Source organism: Perca fluviatilis, chromosome 21 (assembly GCF_010015445.1).
Source record: "Perca fluviatilis chromosome 21, GENO_Pfluv_1.0, whole genome shotgun sequence".
Classification (NCBI taxonomy): domain Eukaryota; kingdom Metazoa; phylum Chordata; class Actinopteri; order Perciformes; family Percidae; genus Perca; species Perca fluviatilis.
This window is the reverse complement of record NC_053132.1, coordinates 3,670,358-3,688,592: the sequence shown is the minus strand read 5'-3', so window position 1 is coordinate 3,688,592 and position 18,235 is coordinate 3,670,358. Positions and strand designations below refer to the sequence as shown.

The 18,235-nt window shown below is 39.3% G+C and overlaps 1 protein-coding gene across 1 annotated transcript; it reads right to left on the bottom strand.

The window, feature by feature from the left end:
• Positions 1 to 815: 815 nt before the first annotated feature.
• Positions 816 to 18,003, bottom strand: LOC120551587 (stonustoxin subunit beta-like). The gene is made up of 3 exons (XM_039789071.1): positions 17,938 to 18,003; positions 13,686 to 13,785; positions 816 to 1,087 (listed from the first exon to the last, which is right to left on the bottom strand). The coding sequence occupies exons 1-3, from the start codon at positions 18,001 to 18,003 to the stop codon at positions 816 to 818; spliced, it is 438 nt and encodes a 145-aa protein (XP_039645005.1).
• Positions 18,004 to 18,235: the final 232 nt, after the last annotated feature.

Here is an 18,235-nt window from a genome sequence, read left to right as displayed (position 1 = left end):
TATTTAAATTAACATTAATCTGAGCTTTCATTTTAATCAGGGATTACAATACCAGATGAAAGTATTTGCTAAGATCCTACATTGATCTTTAACAGATGGTTGCTGTCATCAATCAGTTAAATTTGATGTGTCATTCAACAGTTTAAACATCTTCGTTTGTATTCCATTATGAAAGTGGAAGCTTGTTAGCCTTAACTTCATAATGCTAGCACTGGATTCTCATTACATGTTACTTTTGTTCATGTTATGTCAGCACTCTGCATACTGTATTCCCATTATATCTATAATATGAGTTGCTCCTAAAAACAGCCGTTGGCCGCTGAGTTGCTTCGTACAATCTAATTCATTTGGTCGCTTCCCGGGCTTGCGACTGGCTGACTTTTCTCCACCTTTACTTTTTCAGTATCCACTTTATGGTGACTTTGGCGTCAGCTGTTACAGATATGTATTATTCGTTTCTTGTGTCTCTCCTTTTTCTCCCAGTAGATGTGGGAGTTGTTCGTGAGGCCTTCACTGCATCTTCAAATGTTGCAGGGGTTTCTATCAAGAATATAGTCTCCATAGAATGTGCAGGATAAATTCTTAGTCAGGGTTTTTGTTCTTCAGTCAGCTGTACCTTAGTTTCGCCTCAGCTTTAACGAGTAACAAATTTACCCGCCTTCCATGCTGACCTGGATGTCCTGAACGCTGCTGGACTCGACCTTCTCACTGTCAAACACAAAGACAGCATTTGCCCCATAAAGGATGCCTGTGACTATATGTGTTGCTGAGCTCTTCTTAATGACATCCATTTTTGGGGTTCCATGGTTAGTTGTTCAATCATTAACTGCTTGAAGTTGGTGGTAGTTTTGTACTGACACGTCACTCTGCTCTGATTGGAGGAATTTCTTCTGATCATTCAGATACTTGGCAGATCCTCCAAATTCAATCAGTCCACCCAGGACACTGGCCTTCAGAGAAACTTCAACATCCAGCAGCTTGCACTTGGATTCAGTGGAGTCAGATGTCGAAATATGAGACTTACTGGTTCGCTGAGAGCTTTCACTTATCTTGCCTTGTAGAGTTTTATCATCCCACAGTGTCAAACCTATAGAAATTAGAAAACATCAGTCATCTGATAAAGTAGCAAAATTATTTTGATGATGGCCGGAGACCTATCAGAGGACAACATGTGCAATTACACTCTGCGCACTGAACAGAGAACAATACTACCCTTTGTATGTTGGTTGAGGTGCTGATGTTTACGGTAAGCGTATTGTCTCCAACCTGGTCTCACAGAATTCCGTGAAATGAACACGCCCCTTAACTCAAAATCTGCGAGCAGTTTCACGGAATCACCCGAAAAATTCCGTGACGAGGCCCACCGGATGCGATGCCTACACACAGATTCCCCTGATCACAGCACGTTTCTCTCTGCCAGTCGGGCTGCAGCAGAGGAGCTGTATAGCTTTGCTTTTAAGACAGAACACGATATGAGCCAAGCTCGGGCGATGCAAAGCTGATTTCCCACAATGCAATGAAGGCATTCATATCAGAGAATCAGACAGCGAATCAGCTGATCTTTAACTCAGTATCACTTCAATGTACATAAATTTAATCAGTGGTTTTGTCGACAACAACAGCGTTGCTCTGTTTTGTTCTAGTAAGTTATACACCGTAATAACGTTTAAAAAATCTGCTGAAGACTCGGACGCTTGCTTGCTGCACGCTGCATGCTATAGCCGACATGATAATTTGTACAATAAATATACCAATAATGAAAACATTGTGTTTTATGCTTACGTTTGACTTATTTGCATTTGTTTTGACTTGATTTGTTGTGAAAACAAAAAATAATCTACTTACTTATCTTGTTTTCCATGCATCTTTATTTTAAAAACACAATTTTCTAATTTTATAGTTGATGAATGTTAATAGCAAAGACTAAAGGGGAAAAAAATGAGCATATGTATGTGTGGGACTTAGTTTGATTTAACATCACAATGAATTATTAGTGGTTTTAAATTATGGTGACCGGCCCCCGGTTTGACCGGGACAGTCCCAATTTTCAATTGTTTGTTCCGAGTCCCGACAAAAGCCTGTCGGGACGCTAAAATGTCCCGGTTTAGCTACACCAGGAGCGGAGTCAGCCGATTTCGCCAGGTCTTCAGCCCCTAATGTAACTTTGTCCAGTTTTATTTTCCGAGGCGATAGAACGGGTAGCTACGTAGCGGGGTCCGACCATGCTGTATTTGTTGCTATCCATCACCCTCACCTAGCAAACCGTCTCTATGTGAGGAAAGCATACTGTCTATGGAGCAAATCCGGTGAAGTTTCGGAGGAATCGTAGCCAAATCAGTGTAATACATTGATGCCATCAACACGTTGTTTAGAGCCGCAATACTACTGATTTAGTTTGGGGTTCCTGTGACGTGATTTTTCCAGTCTAGGGTTCAGACTCAGACACACGGAGCTCTGAAGCAAAACCCGTTTGTGTCCACTTTTCTGTAAAATGCAGCGCAGCTTCAGGTTTATGGACGGCTCAGCTGTGATGATGCTGCGGTAGATGTGTTGGCGTTTGTGCTCCGTGCATTTCTGTAGTTTCCGTTTTCCAGCGTTCAGTTTCCTCTCCAGCTAAACTATTTGCCTCATTCAGAGACCAGAGACCCAAACGGGGCTCTGTGTCTGTCAGAAGGTCTGAGATATAATAATAATATAATAAGTGACTTTATTCTTGTAATAGCCTACTAACCTAACTTTATTTTTCTCAAAATGTCACGACTCATCGTAGACATTAATGAAGTTGGAAGTTAGCCTTATGCTAGCGTTAGCTTTTTCGTTAGCACTCCATGTACCTAAATGCTAGTGATCTTGCCATAGTCATATGGTCCAGGTGTTTTTTATTATTTTCACAATAATATTGGAGAGAAAGTGATAGTGCTCCTTTTGTACTATAATTTTATTGAATGAAATATTAGGCTTCGCTCCTCTGAGATGGGGGGGGTTTGTGTTACGTTATACACAAAGCTAGTTTATAGTTAGCCTGTATGCTAGTGGACATTAGAAAGGTGAACACTGCTCAGAGACTTATTAGGCAACATGGACACTCACTACATGGGCATTTTTTAGAGGCCCATTAACGATATAGAAGGTAAATATAAACTGGAATATTTCCGTAAGGGCTTTTACATATTGACAAACATTGATAATAACATGGGCCTGTTAAAGGTGAAAATAAGACAAGATATGACCTGTTAGTTTAGTGTGAAACCGCCCAGTGAACTACATCTCCCGTCTCACACAATCTACCTCACCTAGCTTGATGCTCGGTTGCCGCTATCTAGCTAGCTTAGCTCTATTCCACAACAGTTGGTCGTTATCTTAAGCTGCTGTGTTTTATCCAGTCAAGTGTTTTCAGCAGAGAAGCAAAATAACAAGCAAGATCCTCTGCTCATTAGAGTAACGTTCAGGGCCGGATTGGGACTCGTTTTCAGCCCTGGATTTTCAAGCCTTAGACCGGCCCACTTTACTTCACGAATGACTATATTAAAAAAATGTAATCAAAACCTTAGTATATAAGTCTGCAATAGCGCCCTGTTCGCTACATCCTTGTAGTTCGGTGTATTTTGTAAAATATCACTATTTCCAAGTGTTGCTTCACAATGTAGATTTATTAGAAAAGTTTACATCTTAACAACAACCCAATGATGTTGAACAATATCAGAATCTGTTTCTGTGCAAATAAGTAATCACAGATTAAATAAAGAACAAGATACATTGTATTGCACTTTCTAATGACATCTATTTTTTCCTTTGAATATTTCATACAACTTTCATAATGGGTCACAAGTAATATTTGGGCATAAAAAGTGATTATATTGTAGCTAATCTGATCATGTTTGCTTGTTCACACAATATGATACAGTGTGTGAAACAGCTAACAGTAGATGTGCCATCCACACTGACAGCAGCTATCCCTAATGCACACTACTGGCTCTGCTTCTGACACTAAATCACATTTTATAAATTGTCATAATTCTCAGCACAAATCTCTCCTTTTACAAAGCTTTCTGATCAAGTCAAGTCAGTGTCATTATGGTAGGCGTCGAATCATCTGGCATCATTAATTATCCCAGGGCATTTTCATATAGAGCAGGTCAACGCCACACTCTTATTAATTCTTATAATACTCCAGTCAATGAGCAACCCTACCTGCCCAAACTGGACTTCTGGGCTCATATAGCTGCTGCTTGGTAACCTTACTGGCAGTAAACTGGACTAGTAGCTGCTGCGGAGCTACAAGAACCAGTTTGATTCATAAACATAAACGCTGGTTTGCAGGCACTTCTCCTAACTAACTTAGCTTACCCATCTCAGCATCTTCATTTGGCGTTTTGCTAAAAATAGAAAAAGTTCATTTGGCCGCGTCACTTTCTAGAGCTCTACTTTTTTAAATTGATGCTTTTTCAGTGCCGTTTTGCGCTTTCTACTACCCGTTTAAAACAGCTTCTTTTTGCTCGCGGTGGCATCCTCCAACAAGCACCAGTGACTTGTGTACGCTGACGTATTTATTTGGGGCAGCGCCCCAAATTTCTCTGGCCAAGCCGCTATCACTATAGAGAGCCGAAGTCCCGCCCCTTCTGGTGGACCTCATGGGACCTTAAGGTAGTGAACGGGGAGAGGCAAATTATTTTTTGATCCCGTTTGAATTGAGCCATGGATTACAAATATGATGGTCGTCAATTTAAAAGATAATTTTTCAACCGAAGAAAGTCTCAGTTAGCCGTAGGTTTGTCGTAGTACCACTTAGTTTTGTGTAAAACAGCTCAGTGAACTACATCTCCCGTTTCACACAATCTACATCACCTAGCTTGATGCTTGGTTTGCTTGCTAGCTAGCTAGCTTAGCTCTGTTAAACAACACATGTAACGTTATCTTAACTGCTGTGTTTTATCCAGTCAAGTGTTTTCAGCAGATAAGCAAAAGAACAAGCGAGATCCTCTGCTCATTAGAGTAACGTTACATCCCCGGTACCATACACACAGACATCGTAGCTTCAGAGAGACGCCATCCATGAAGTTTGTAGTCTTTCTAATTACGTATTTTCACAGTATTATACTTCAACAGTTTAACAATAAACGGAGACTTTCTTCGGTTGAAAAATAATGTTTTAAATTGACGAACATCATATTTGTAATCCATGGCTCAATTCAAACTGGATCAAAAAATAATTATTATCTCTCCATTGACCCTCGTTCATATTTTTTCGAAAGATAGGTCCCATGGACCGGAAGTAGAAGGGCGTGACTTCGGCTCTCTATGGAACCGGCAGGAATCAAGCGCGTCTACCCTGGAGTTCTTGTTCTGCGTTCATGCCACCTCGGAATAACAGCACCGCCCCCGTGGTTACGTTGTTTTTCCGACTGGTAGCGTTCACATGGTCGGGATGCGTGTTCTTCTTCTGTTATATTGGCGTTTTGCATAACAACTTTTTGCATTACTGCCACCAACGGTTGGCCGTAGCCGAGAGCATCAGGTGTGTGAAAACATGGAGGCCACAATAACAAAAGATTTTCTGCTGTTTTCTTATGCGAGCATCCAAACAGCACATCGCCAGGTGTTTGTTTGTGTTATCTGCAGGACAACCACCGGGAAAGGACACGGAAAATGTGTTTTCTTTTTTTATACGTGGGCCTATTTATGAATAATTTGAAACATATTATGTCTGTGTATGTTTCTTGGAAGAGGCATTTGTCCACAATAAACAGTTTATTGTCATTAAAATATGTTCAGTGAACCAATTACGCCTCCATCAAACATCAGTTGTCAACAATGCGTCACAACTGGGAAACTCGGGTATCAAAATCCAGCCCGAGTTTCCGACCTCTGATTCCCACAGGACGGTATGCGCGAATGGTGACGTTTTCACTCGGAAAAACGTTTTTCCGAGGTCCACGAACGCAGGGTTAGTCGAGCCTGCCACTTATCAGCCAATCAAAAAAAAGGAAAGGGGCTACACAATAGCCAATCAGAAAATAGCTCTATTGTATCTGGGTGAGATTTATAGCATAGAGGAGCGTACAAACACTTCCCTTAACGTTCGCTCATTCAGAGACCAGGGGCCTGTTTCACAAAACCAAGATAAGGGATTAAGCCGGGATTTCCCAGTTATCCTGGATGAATTAAGCCTTGATTCGGTTTCACGAAAGCGGAGGCACATAAATCACCATGGAGATTTATTTTGTACAGCTAGCCTGCTCCCGACCAGGCTAGCAGCCAGGATTTATTTAATCCTGGAGCCTTTTCTGATCACCCAGCAGTGGTTTTACCCTATTGTCATTATCAGCCTGGATTAAAATACAACAGGTGCATTTTGCTGTTTATTTTAAGTACTGTTATTATTTCAAGTTGTGACCATTATTTTTTTATTAATAATTATGTGACAGTCATTGTTACTGTTATATTGCTGTATGAAGACTGCTGTTCATATTGTTGTTAGAAGTTTGATGAATATATTATGGCAGCTGTTGAGATAATTAGAAAAGGCTGATAACATTTCAAATGTGTTTTAAATGAAGTCTGTTACTAAGGGCAACACATACAATGCTGTACATTTCTATAGTTGACCAATGCACCTTGAAATATTTTAGTTGATTAATTTTTTTTAATTCTTTAATAATAAGGATCATGTTTGTTCCACTTCCATGTACATTGTATTTTGCATTTTTAGCACACAATTTATGTTGTCCAGTAAACTGGGAATATAATTTGGGAGGATTGTACAATTTTAAGAACATATCCTAATTGTACAATCCTCCCAAATGATAGTCTTAGTTCACTGGACCAGTAACTATCTAGTGATGTAGGCTACTGTACATTCATGTAACAACAGGGAGAGGACACCTCAATGGTTTTTGACCTTATATTTGGGGGGAAATAACTGATGAATATCACTCTGTTCCATTAATGTAAGTGTGCATGGAATTTATCACTTAATTATCTTCATAGTTTCTAGATTTTAGAGTCCAATTTCTTCAGTGTCTTTATTTTCTATGTCCATATATACAGGGAGCAAGGCATATAATATTTAGAGAAGGAAACTCTGCCTCTATAAAAAATAAAAGAAATGAAACGTGAGAAAAAGCGTGGCAGATAATAGTGGACCAACTGAATGATAGTCTAAAAATATACATTTATGAAATACTGCTTTTAACTGAAACCATTCAATGAGTCACTGTCATTTGCAAAAACGAACAGTTGTACACTTTGCATTAAAAGCGAGCAGTGGAAGTTAATATGACTTAGGAAACTTATATTTTAGCCCATGAGAGAGAGAGGGAGGAACAGAGTGAAAGAGATATTTACGCATCATATTCTAGCGTTGTAGAAAATTGATCTTCATTGTAAATTTCCTGAGTAACATTATCTTCTGCTTACTTTTAAGGCAAAGAGTACAACTGTTAATTTGTGAAAATGATTAGTAGCCTAAACCTTGAATGGAATGATTATGACGGCTTCCATTCAGAGCCGTGGTCAGTTAATGTATATGTTTAGGCTACAATTACGCATTCAGTCGGTCCGTGATCATCTGCCTCTCTTTCTCTCGCTGTTTCATTACAGCGGCCGTGTTTCTTTTCTTTTTAAACAAATAATGTGTTTCCTGTCGTCATACTTCCACAAGAAGCTTCTGCTCACTCTGTATAAAGTATGCACAATGCGTATTCTCCATTTTGGCATCAGTAAATCTGTGATCGACCTTGCGGTCTTTTGAGGAAAGCCGTGGACGCGCATCTATCTGAATTACTTCAGCCTGGCTCGACCTAGTCGCTCCTCCTCAGCCTGGTTTGGCCTTCGTGAAACGCACCAAGCCAGGATGCACAGATTAGACTAGGTCAAGCCTCGCTTTATCAGTTATCCTGGATTTATATATTCTGCTTTTGTGAAACAGACCCCAGAGACCCAAACGGGGCTCTGTGTCCGTCAGAAGGTCTGAGATCTACCGTCTCAGCAGAGCAATCACGTAATGCACAGCAGACTATGGTGCAGGTAGATTATTTTCTGAAATATATTGATTATTATAACTTTATCTTTCTCAAAATATCACGACTCCTCCAAAACACATATATTCTATTTTATAGTTTAATGCTCAAAATTTGAAGATAGTTGTGGAAACTTTCCCGGCTGGTCAACATTACAGAAGTTAGCTAGCCATGGCACAAAAGCGCATTTTGGATTTCTTTATAGATCAACCACAAGCTAAAAGAGTAAAGACCGGAGGCAGAAAAAGTGAATGAAGTAGCGACCCTGCTAGCAACAGACGACGAGGGAGCTAACCTTGTAAACCAAGCTAGCAGCACCCATAGACAGAGGGAACATCAACATCAACTCAGTGCTGCCAGCCTCGGGCTCACACTTTTCCTGCTAGACGTTTTGGAGATGAGGATTTCTTTTTGGTGTTATGACTGTTATAATAATGCTGGTTTATTATTATTCTGCTGCCGCCGTGCAGTAAATTGGCATGATTTATCAAATGTTCAGTAATAGTTCAACTGGAAGTTTATAAAAATTATTGAAGATAATTGTGTGTTTTTACACCTGTGTAAAGCCTACTTAGCCTAGGTATTTTTAATGATCCTACCGTAATGTTATAAAATTATTAGGCCCACACGCATTAAGAATTTCTGATACAACAGGCCCAATATCTTTATGCCTTCAATTTGCTATTGCTGTTCCTACAAAAACTTAAGGCTGCATTTCTCTATTTCAGTGTTTGTGTCAGGACTGACATGCTTCACTTTGATTTGATTTAATATGATTCAGTGATGTGTTACACAAAACACAAGGGTAACCCTTGTGTTTTTGTGGCTCAATGTTGAGCTTGTAGTATATGGAGCTAAATCAGGGCCAAATGTTTTGTTCATTTGAAAAATATATATATATATAGTTGAAAAAATAAAGCTTGAAATTGAAAATTTAAGTTTTGGTCAAAACTTGGTAAAATAAAACCATGTATTCAAACTTAAAATAAGTGTACCAATTTTTTTTCAGTTTGAATAAAATATAGATTCAATTCTGGATTTATTTTGAATAAATTATAAATTTTAATTTTTCACTTTTATATTTGTTTTGAGTTCCACATTTCATGTTTTCAGATTCAAAACTTATTTTTTGGGGCGCCTTCAAATCTTTTTTTTCGGTTTCAAATCTTTTTTTTCCGGTTTCAGACTTTAGGCCCTGATTTTTGCGTGAGGGGCGTGGCTTCAACTCAGAGGGGTGTGGCATTATGAGTGACAGCCTTACAAAGAAGGCAGAAGACTGTCATGTTGCCTTCAGGAAATGGTGTTACTGTGAGAACTATGACTGAATGCTTTCTATCCACTATATACATGTGATTTTTACTTAACAAACTGATGCCAGTGACAAAGATCCATTTAAGAAATTGTTTTGGACAACACATGGTATCAATTACACTATAAGAGCAATAAACTGTGCCAGATTGTGCAGTTCGGCAGGAACAATGACTTCTCCCCTTCCATGTATGACTTTGAATGTAGCACCACAGTATTCACTCTGCAGTCACCATAGCGTCCCGCCCCGAAGGCAACATGCTGGCGCCTGCCCACAGGTAAGACATGTGAAAGATATTAGCCTTTTTGAATAGATACTTTGGGACATTATCCCCGCAGTGGCATTTTTTTGTCATTAACACATAAAGAGATGCTGATGCATGCTTTTATCACCAGTCGCATTGATTATTGTAATGCCCTGCTTTCTGGTCTCCCCAAAAAGAGTATCTCTCCACTTCAACTGTTACAGAACTCAGCCGCTCGTGTGCTGACGAGGACCAGAAGGAGGGCACATATTACACCGGTTTTAAGATCACTGCATTGGCTCCCTGTGTGTTTCAGGATCGATTTTAAGGTGCTTTTGTTAGTTTTTCAATGTCTTAAGGGTGTTGGGCCTTCTTATCTAGTTGAACTGCTTTTACCATATGAGCCTTCACGAACCCTGAGGTCCTCTGGTACTGGCCTTTTGACTATTCCCAAGGTCAGGACACACTCACAGAGAAGCGTCGTTTCAGTACTACGGCCCTCGTCTGTGGAACAGTCTGCAGTCTGCAGATTTTTAAGAGCAGGCTCAAGACCCACCTGTTTAATTCAGCTTTTCTGTGCCCAGCGACATGTTAGCTTTATTGTGTGTATGAGACAGTGTCTGTGGATGTTGTCGGTGTGTGTGTGTCTGTAGGTGTCTGGGGATGTATTTTATGTGATGGGGGGACTATTGTTTTTTTATTGTAAAGCACTTTGTGCTACATGTTATGTATGAAAAGTGCTCTATAAATAAAGTTTTGATTGATTGATTGATTAAAGGGAAAATACGTGGACAGCTGGACATGAAGCATCGCTAGCACAAAGGTTAGCATTAACTAACGTTAGCTTCACACTAGCTGTTGTTTTTACACTAATTTTAGTGTCCAGCTCAAGTTTTTTTACTTTAACGTGTAGTGGTCTTTGTTAACCTCTGTTTGTCAGAATGACCATAACTTCGTCAGTGGCTGCCTGCAGCCGTACAATATATACATGTAAAACATTATAGATAACTAACATTGCTAGTGTAACCTTTTGATGGTTAGTTTAAACAACATAACTTGTCCTGGTCCGCTTTGTTAATCAATCAATCAAAGCTTTTATTACAGACACACACGGTCCAGAAACAGACAGTAAGACATACAAATACAAAAAGACGAGTTAGTGTATTCTGATACTTAAGTTAGGCTGTGGTAGAAGCCTTCAAAGTTTGCCCACTTGGCATATTTTGTAAGGCATAACTGTCATGCTGTTACATGTAACGTTATAGTGTAAAATGTAATTTATCAGGCCAGAGCATTAATGTAAAGTTTTATTTGTCTACTCTATAAAAAGAGACTGCAGCCACTGTTGAGTTATGGTCATTCTGACAAACAGAGGTTAACAAAGACCACTACCCGTTAAAGTAAAAAGACCTGCGGTGCGCGGTCTCCTCCTCATTATTACCATGTAACAACATTCACATCTAACATTTAACTTAACATTACTACCAAGATAACATTACGTGTATTTGTATGTGATATAGTACTTTCCCCTTGGTAATGTAGCCTATGATATTCCATGAACACAATTCTAAAATGCACGAGACATAAAGGCTGCTAAGTCAAACTTGCCGAGAACCTAGACACACGTTTGATTACAGACTCATGCATTAGGCACGGTTACGGTCTCGTTCAGTAGCCTGGTGCGCGGTCTCCTCATGATGGCCTACCTACCATGTAACACACATTTAACTTTAACATAACTACCAAGATAAAATGAGGTGTATTTAAATGTGATATCTATTGATAATGTGGCCTATGAATTTCTATGTACACAATCATCTAAGATGCACGATTAAAAAAAAAAGGCTTCTGGGATAGGTAGATAACTCAAGCTTGCCGAGAACCTAGACACCTGTTTGAATATAGACTCATGCAGTACCCTTGGTTACGGTCCTTACGGTCTTGTTCAGTAGCCTGGTGCGCGGTGTCCTCGTGACAGCCTACCTATCATGTATCAACATCAAACTTAACATAACTACCAAGATAACATGTATTTGTATGTGATGTACTTCCCCATCGATAATGTGTGAATTGCCATGAACACAATCATCTAAGATGCATCAAAAATAAGATTTGGTAATAACTCAAACTTGCTGAGAACCAAGACACCGCTGGATTACATTAGACTCGAGCTGCCGGTTGCACGGTCACATTCAGCCTCGGTCTTGTTTAGTAGCCTGCTGCGTTGTCTAGGTAGCCCATTTCATGATTGATTCTACCACCACTCCAGTGGAGGCGCAAATTAGCTAGATTACTACACACACAGTAGCAGAAGAATACCAGCTACACACAACGGCACGAATGAGATAAAAAACAATAACAGGAGTGAGTCGGTTCATTGACGTATGGCACTCGATTCTCCCGGTTCAGTCGGGTTAATTAACCGGCTCTTCGGTCAGTTCGTCAACACTAGCTCTGAGTAGTGACTACTTCATGAGCTTCTTTAATGATAATATTATAACCATTAGAGATAAAATTCATCACCTTTTGCCCTCAACTCCTAACGGTTCACCTTTAAACGCAGGACTGCTAGAAAGATGAGAAGACCTGACATATACTTAGACTGCTTTTATCCTATAGACCTTCAAAAATTAATGTTAAAGATCTCTTCGGATAAGCCATCTACCGGTCTGTTAGACCCCATCCCAACGAGGCTACTCAAAGAAGCGTTACCCATGGTTTACACTTCATTACTAGATATGATCAATATGTCTTTATTAACAGGTTATGTACCACAGTCATTTAAAGTAGCTGTGATAAAAACCTCTTCTAAAAAAAACACCCTCGATCCTGATGTCTTACCAAACTATAGACCTATATCTAATCTCCCCTTTCTCTCCAAGATCCTTGAGAAGGTTGTTGCTAATCACTTATGTGACTTTCTACATAGCAACAGTTTATTTGAGGACTTTCAGTCAGGATTTAGAAAGCATCATAGCACAGAGACAGCACTGGTGAAAATGACTAATGACCTTTTAACTGCTGCAGACAAAGGACTTGTCTCCGTACTTGTCTTACTAGATCTTAGTGCTGCATTCAACACTATTGACCATACCATCCGGATACAGAGACTGGAACACTTAGTTGGCATTAAGCTGGTTTAAGCCCTATTTATCTGATTAATCTCAATGTGTTAATGTTAACGAAGATTCCTCCAGACACGCTAAAGTTAGCCATGGCGTTCCACAAGGCTCAGTGCTTCGACCAATTCTATTCACCTTATTTATGCTTCCTCTAGTCAATATTATTAGGAAACACTCAATTAACTCCTATGTGTGTATGTGTGTGTGTGTGTTTTAAATTCAAATCACAGTGAGAGAAGACAAGATAATTAATGTTAGCGAGTAGGCTAGCCTTTAAGTGCCTGTTTCTTTGTTCTTCGAGCCCATGTTAGCTTATCTACTTTAACAGAGAGAGAGTTTGTGCATGCATGCATGCAGCCGGCGACAGAGCTCTGTCCCGCTCTCATGACAACAATCACCTTAAACAGCACGGGAGCAGGAGGAGAAAAAGAGTTTGAAGACTGCACACACAATCAAGACACCAAAACTATGTTTTCTGCTCTGCTAATCTCACTAAAAACTAATTTGGACCAGAGTCGGGTTTCATAGGCAAGGCAGCATTATTTGTACAGAACATTTTAGCACCACGGCAACTGAATGTGCTTTATACTAAACATCAAGGAGCAGTTAAAACAGCAAATATAGAATAAGAGATGTATAAAATACAAGAATAACAGTTACAGTGCAGTATAAGAAAATGGGGCAACCCTAGTCCAGGATATTGTAAAAACGCCTCCACAGATAATTTTGGGTTAAAATTCTGCAACAGTAATTAAAATTACATTTTTCATTTTCATCGCAGGATAATATACCAACAATTTATCCTACATCCTTAATATATTTAACTAATAAATGGTCACAACTATTGTACATTGTAGAATTACAAAGCATTTGCTAATTATTTTAATAGTGCATATGAATATTAAAGAGGTGAGGTTAAAATAGTGTAACCACTTAATGAAATGATGTCAGAGTTCCTTTAAATTTGTAATAATAATGTAATCAACACTTACCTGGGATCAGATTATCTGTCCGAGCATCATAGAGCATTCCCAGGGTGAAAGGTCGACCCAGGGCAGCAACGTTCATGTTACCTGAGGCCCATTCTCCAACCTGTTAGGAAAGTGAACACAGCCTTACCGTACTTATGTACACTGTAAAGTAGTACAAGTGTTAAGAGTTTCAAACACTGGGAGTAACAACTCTCCTTTACACACAAAGACGACAAAACGTTAAAGAGACAAAGTGTTACAGTCTATGGGGATTAGAAATACAGTATTTCTTTGTAGAGTCTAGTCTGACATTGACAGCCTGACACAGTTCAGTAAAAGTCTAAATATATACTGTATATCTGTTTTTCACCTTCTGTCTTTACTAAGCCCAGTTTGATCTCACTTGGTGAAGTTGTTTTTTTTTTTTGGGGGTGTGTGGGTTTTTTTTTTTTTTTTCCCAGGGGGCGGTTGGGGTGGGGTCTGATGCTGTGAGAGTCCTTATATCCTGTCAGAAAACCTGGGACCCCTCCCTCTGACATGCCTGCTGCAAACCTGGAATCTTGGCAGATCACCTTAGCGTGTGAACACCTCCTAGATATGACAACTTTTTTTCTTTTAAGTCCCCCAGGTGTTATGTCAAATGGGAGTTAACTTTCCTTCCTGATGCCAACAGACACGATGATTGATAAATAAAAAGATAAATAAGAGAAAGACACCACTATTGTGCTAAAGTCACCACACCCACCTTAAAGTTCTGCACACCACTAGAGGCACAAGAGACCAGATTTCCAAACTCTACTGGTTTATCTCCCAAGTTTATTATAGACCCCTGGCAGTAGCAATATCCCATTTGCATTCTGTACTCATTCTAGGAATGTTTTGTTGTTGTTGTTACTTTATAAAACATAAAGAAAAGAAACATTTTATCATGGCGAAAAATAAATTAAGACAAACAAATACAGGCGTTCCTGTTCTCTGTAAGTAATGTTTAAGTGTATATTAACTGTTAACTATTTATTAAGATTTTAAGACAAGATTTTAAAATCTTTGGCACACTAATTTGCAAATTGAATTCAACGATGACGACGATACAACTTTGTCAGTTCACACGCGTTCCCGAGCAGCTCCACTCAAAAGACGAAGTAAAAGAAAACTACACACAAAGCTAGGCAACAATTACACATAACGTACAAAGATGAAGACAGAAAGACGTTTTGAGATATCTTTGGATCCAGATCTTAATTGGCAGCACATTGATTTTGGTTTAGCAACAGGATAGACTGATTTCTTAAGCCTGTTGTATCTAAAGGAAGAGACTCTAAATCGCCTGTTAGAAGACAATAGTTGGGGGCGCCCGGGTGGCTCAGTTGATAGAGCGCACACCCACGTGGTTGCAGAGTTGAATGGTTTTTAAATAATGTTTTAATTGGAATGTGAAGCTTCTGATGGAACTACAGGTCTTTATGTTGTCTGGAATATTCCATTGAGTGATGGCTTTAACTGAAAAAGCTGACTGTCCAAAGGTTGTATAACGGAAGGGTACAGTACAGTTATGTATGGAGGCTGTTCTGGTGAATCTTACAGAGCTAACAGAAGTGGAGGATTTATGATTTCCTACTTTACATACATGGAAACAATTATCCCTCTTATATCTTAACAGCTGCTGATTGGTCAAACAGACACAGATCAGTGTCTCAGTTGTGTGTGTTTTTTAAAGTGACATTACCTGACTTAGACATTATTAAATCTGACACTATGAGCCAACTACTGGTTACCGATGTATCCATTGCCATTTTGGATTAGTTAATCCAAACTACAGTTAATCTTTCTTGCAATGAGTGAATAAGTATGTCAATTTGTGACTTGTTATTTCTGCTAGTCGAGTTTTAAGCTTACTCTTAAATGTTGAGAAGGCGTCTGCCTCCCTAGCAAAACTGGAAACTGGTTCCACATGAGCACTACGAGGTACTCTAGTGAACAGCAGTGTTTTTCTAGAGCAGGGGTCTTCAACGTTTTATAAGCCAAGGACCCTTTAACTGATAGAGAGATAGCAGGGGCCGCCTACTACATATATTGTTTAAAATGAAGCTACATATTAAACTGGGTATACAATAATGTGTGGGCGGCCTTCAGCTTAGGCCTTTAGTGCATTGGTCTGTCTCGCTGTGTTTCTGACTGGGCATGTGTGTATAAAAGTGCTGATCTCAGAGGCCATGCATAATCCAATACATGGCAATTAGCCCATCTTAATGTGTGCTTCAAGTTCAATTATCAACCTTGGGTTACATTGACTCAGACCATCTCCATTCTTGCAGGCTCATGTAATGCATTACATCATTAAATAACATAAGGTACATTGCGGAGTGGCAGAAAAATCAAAACACTTCACATGTTCAGAGTTGACCAAGATCACCTCAAGAATGGTAGCACGGACATCCTGACCCTAACACATCATTACTTATGTATATATATATATATATATATATATATATATATATATATATATATATATATATATATATATATATATATATATATATATATATATTATATATATAATTTGTCTTAACGTGGATGCAAAGTTTGAAATGCAGCTAGGAAATACGAGAAATGATTAAAGGATGAATTAAACAGATCAACGAATCATTACAACACTTAACACTCCAGACTGATTTATAAAAGAGAAACTGAGTCTGTTGTGTGCAAAAGAAGGGACTCTAAATCACCTGTTAGAATTTAAAACATGCATGGAATCAGAAGAAAGCGGCTGTTAGCGAGTAGCATGCTCTTATTGAGGGTTGTATGAAAGGAGTTGCTTCTCTGAAAAGAATACTTGGATAGATTCCAGTTTTACTTGGTAGCTGCTGAGACATGTCTTGCACCTATATGATCTAAACTCAGATGGGCACCAATGAGTTCATGCACATTAATATTCCCCTATTATTCCTAATATGACAATATTCCGAATTTGATACAGGTCATGTAAACAGCATATTCTGTTCGGATATCCCGAAAAGGCCGGTTTCCGAATTAAGCATTTTCCTATTAAGACTTGTGTGTTATGCCAGTATTATTCAGGTTTTAGAAGCATACTTTGGACATGAATACAGCACATTGGTGATATGCGTCTCAATCTACAATGGGGACCAATATGGGGATATGCAGGTATTATTCAGCCGCATCCCACCGACCTTATTAGCCAGGAGCCACATGTGGTTGATCAGACCATCTGAAAATGGATAGTAAGTATGATGTGCAGCTGTGAAATAGTGGTACGCTATGTTGAATGATTAAATGATGAATACAACTAATAAATGAACCATTAGAACACTTAAGGCAAACTATGCAACATTTCCAGCTTCGGTCCCCCTGCAGGTTGTCTCATTGGAACTAAAGCTCGCAAGCTGCTGGGACATGTCTTGCACCTATATGATCTAACAGTCACAGAAAAGAAATTCAGATGGGCACTAATGAGTTCATGCACACTAATATTCCACTATTATTTCTAATATGACAATATTCTGAATTTGATACATGTCAAGCAAAAAGCATATTCTGTTTGGATATCCCGAAAAGGCTGGTTCCGAATTAAGCATTTTCCTATTAAGACATGTAGGATATTCCGGTATTATTCAGGTTTAGTTATATTTCCCACTAGGTGTGTCTCACTTTCTGTGGAAAGACACTGCTAACCCATTGAAAGAGTAACCACTGCAGCTTCAGGATCATAAGAAGCTAACAGCATGGATTTCCTTAAAGCGGATAATTTTCCTTCTATGTCAAGTAAGAAATCACAACTCATCCACTTTTAAACAGCACATAATGGCCCTCATTTATGAATCATGTGTATGACCTAAAACAGGCGTAGGACAGGCGCACGCCGATTCCTACGCCGATTCCTACGCCGATTCCGATTCTGGCTCTTTAAGAAGACCTCTACGCGCCGGTATAACAGTGCACACTGTTTTAGCCTGTGGGGTTCTGCACAACATAACGTAGGAAAGCAGGATGCCATAAATGTAGTGATGGAGCCAGATGAGCCGATGCCCAGAGAGCAGAGTCCAGCACAGCCCCAACTGGGGGTTATACCAAGGAGACAGGATATTATTCCTCGCTTTTAAAAGGTATAGTGTTATGTTTGGCAATGATACTCAATACAGGAAACATGTTTCTCTTTTAAAGTGTCATTAATGGCCACAAGTGAACAACGTATTTCTGCCATTGACCGAGTTTTTTTTGGTTTGTTTTTCCAGCCCCTCTGCTGTCAGGAGACAGGGTCAGGGTGGTGGTCCAGCATGGGGGACGGAGGACACGCGCTCTCCCTCAGCTGTTGCCCCATTCTGACTAATGAAAAAAACGTGAGTAAAATAAAAGACACTGCATAAACTCTGCTACTGTGTGTTTATTTAAATAAAGGTACATCTACATGTAGGCCTAAGAGATTGCAATAGAAGCCTGTATTACTATTAGGACTATAGCACACATATGTCAAGGGTGTATAAATTAAATAAACTTCAACTGAGTCCGATTTACTACGGCAACACTGTTGACTGCATCAGTGATCTCTTTCC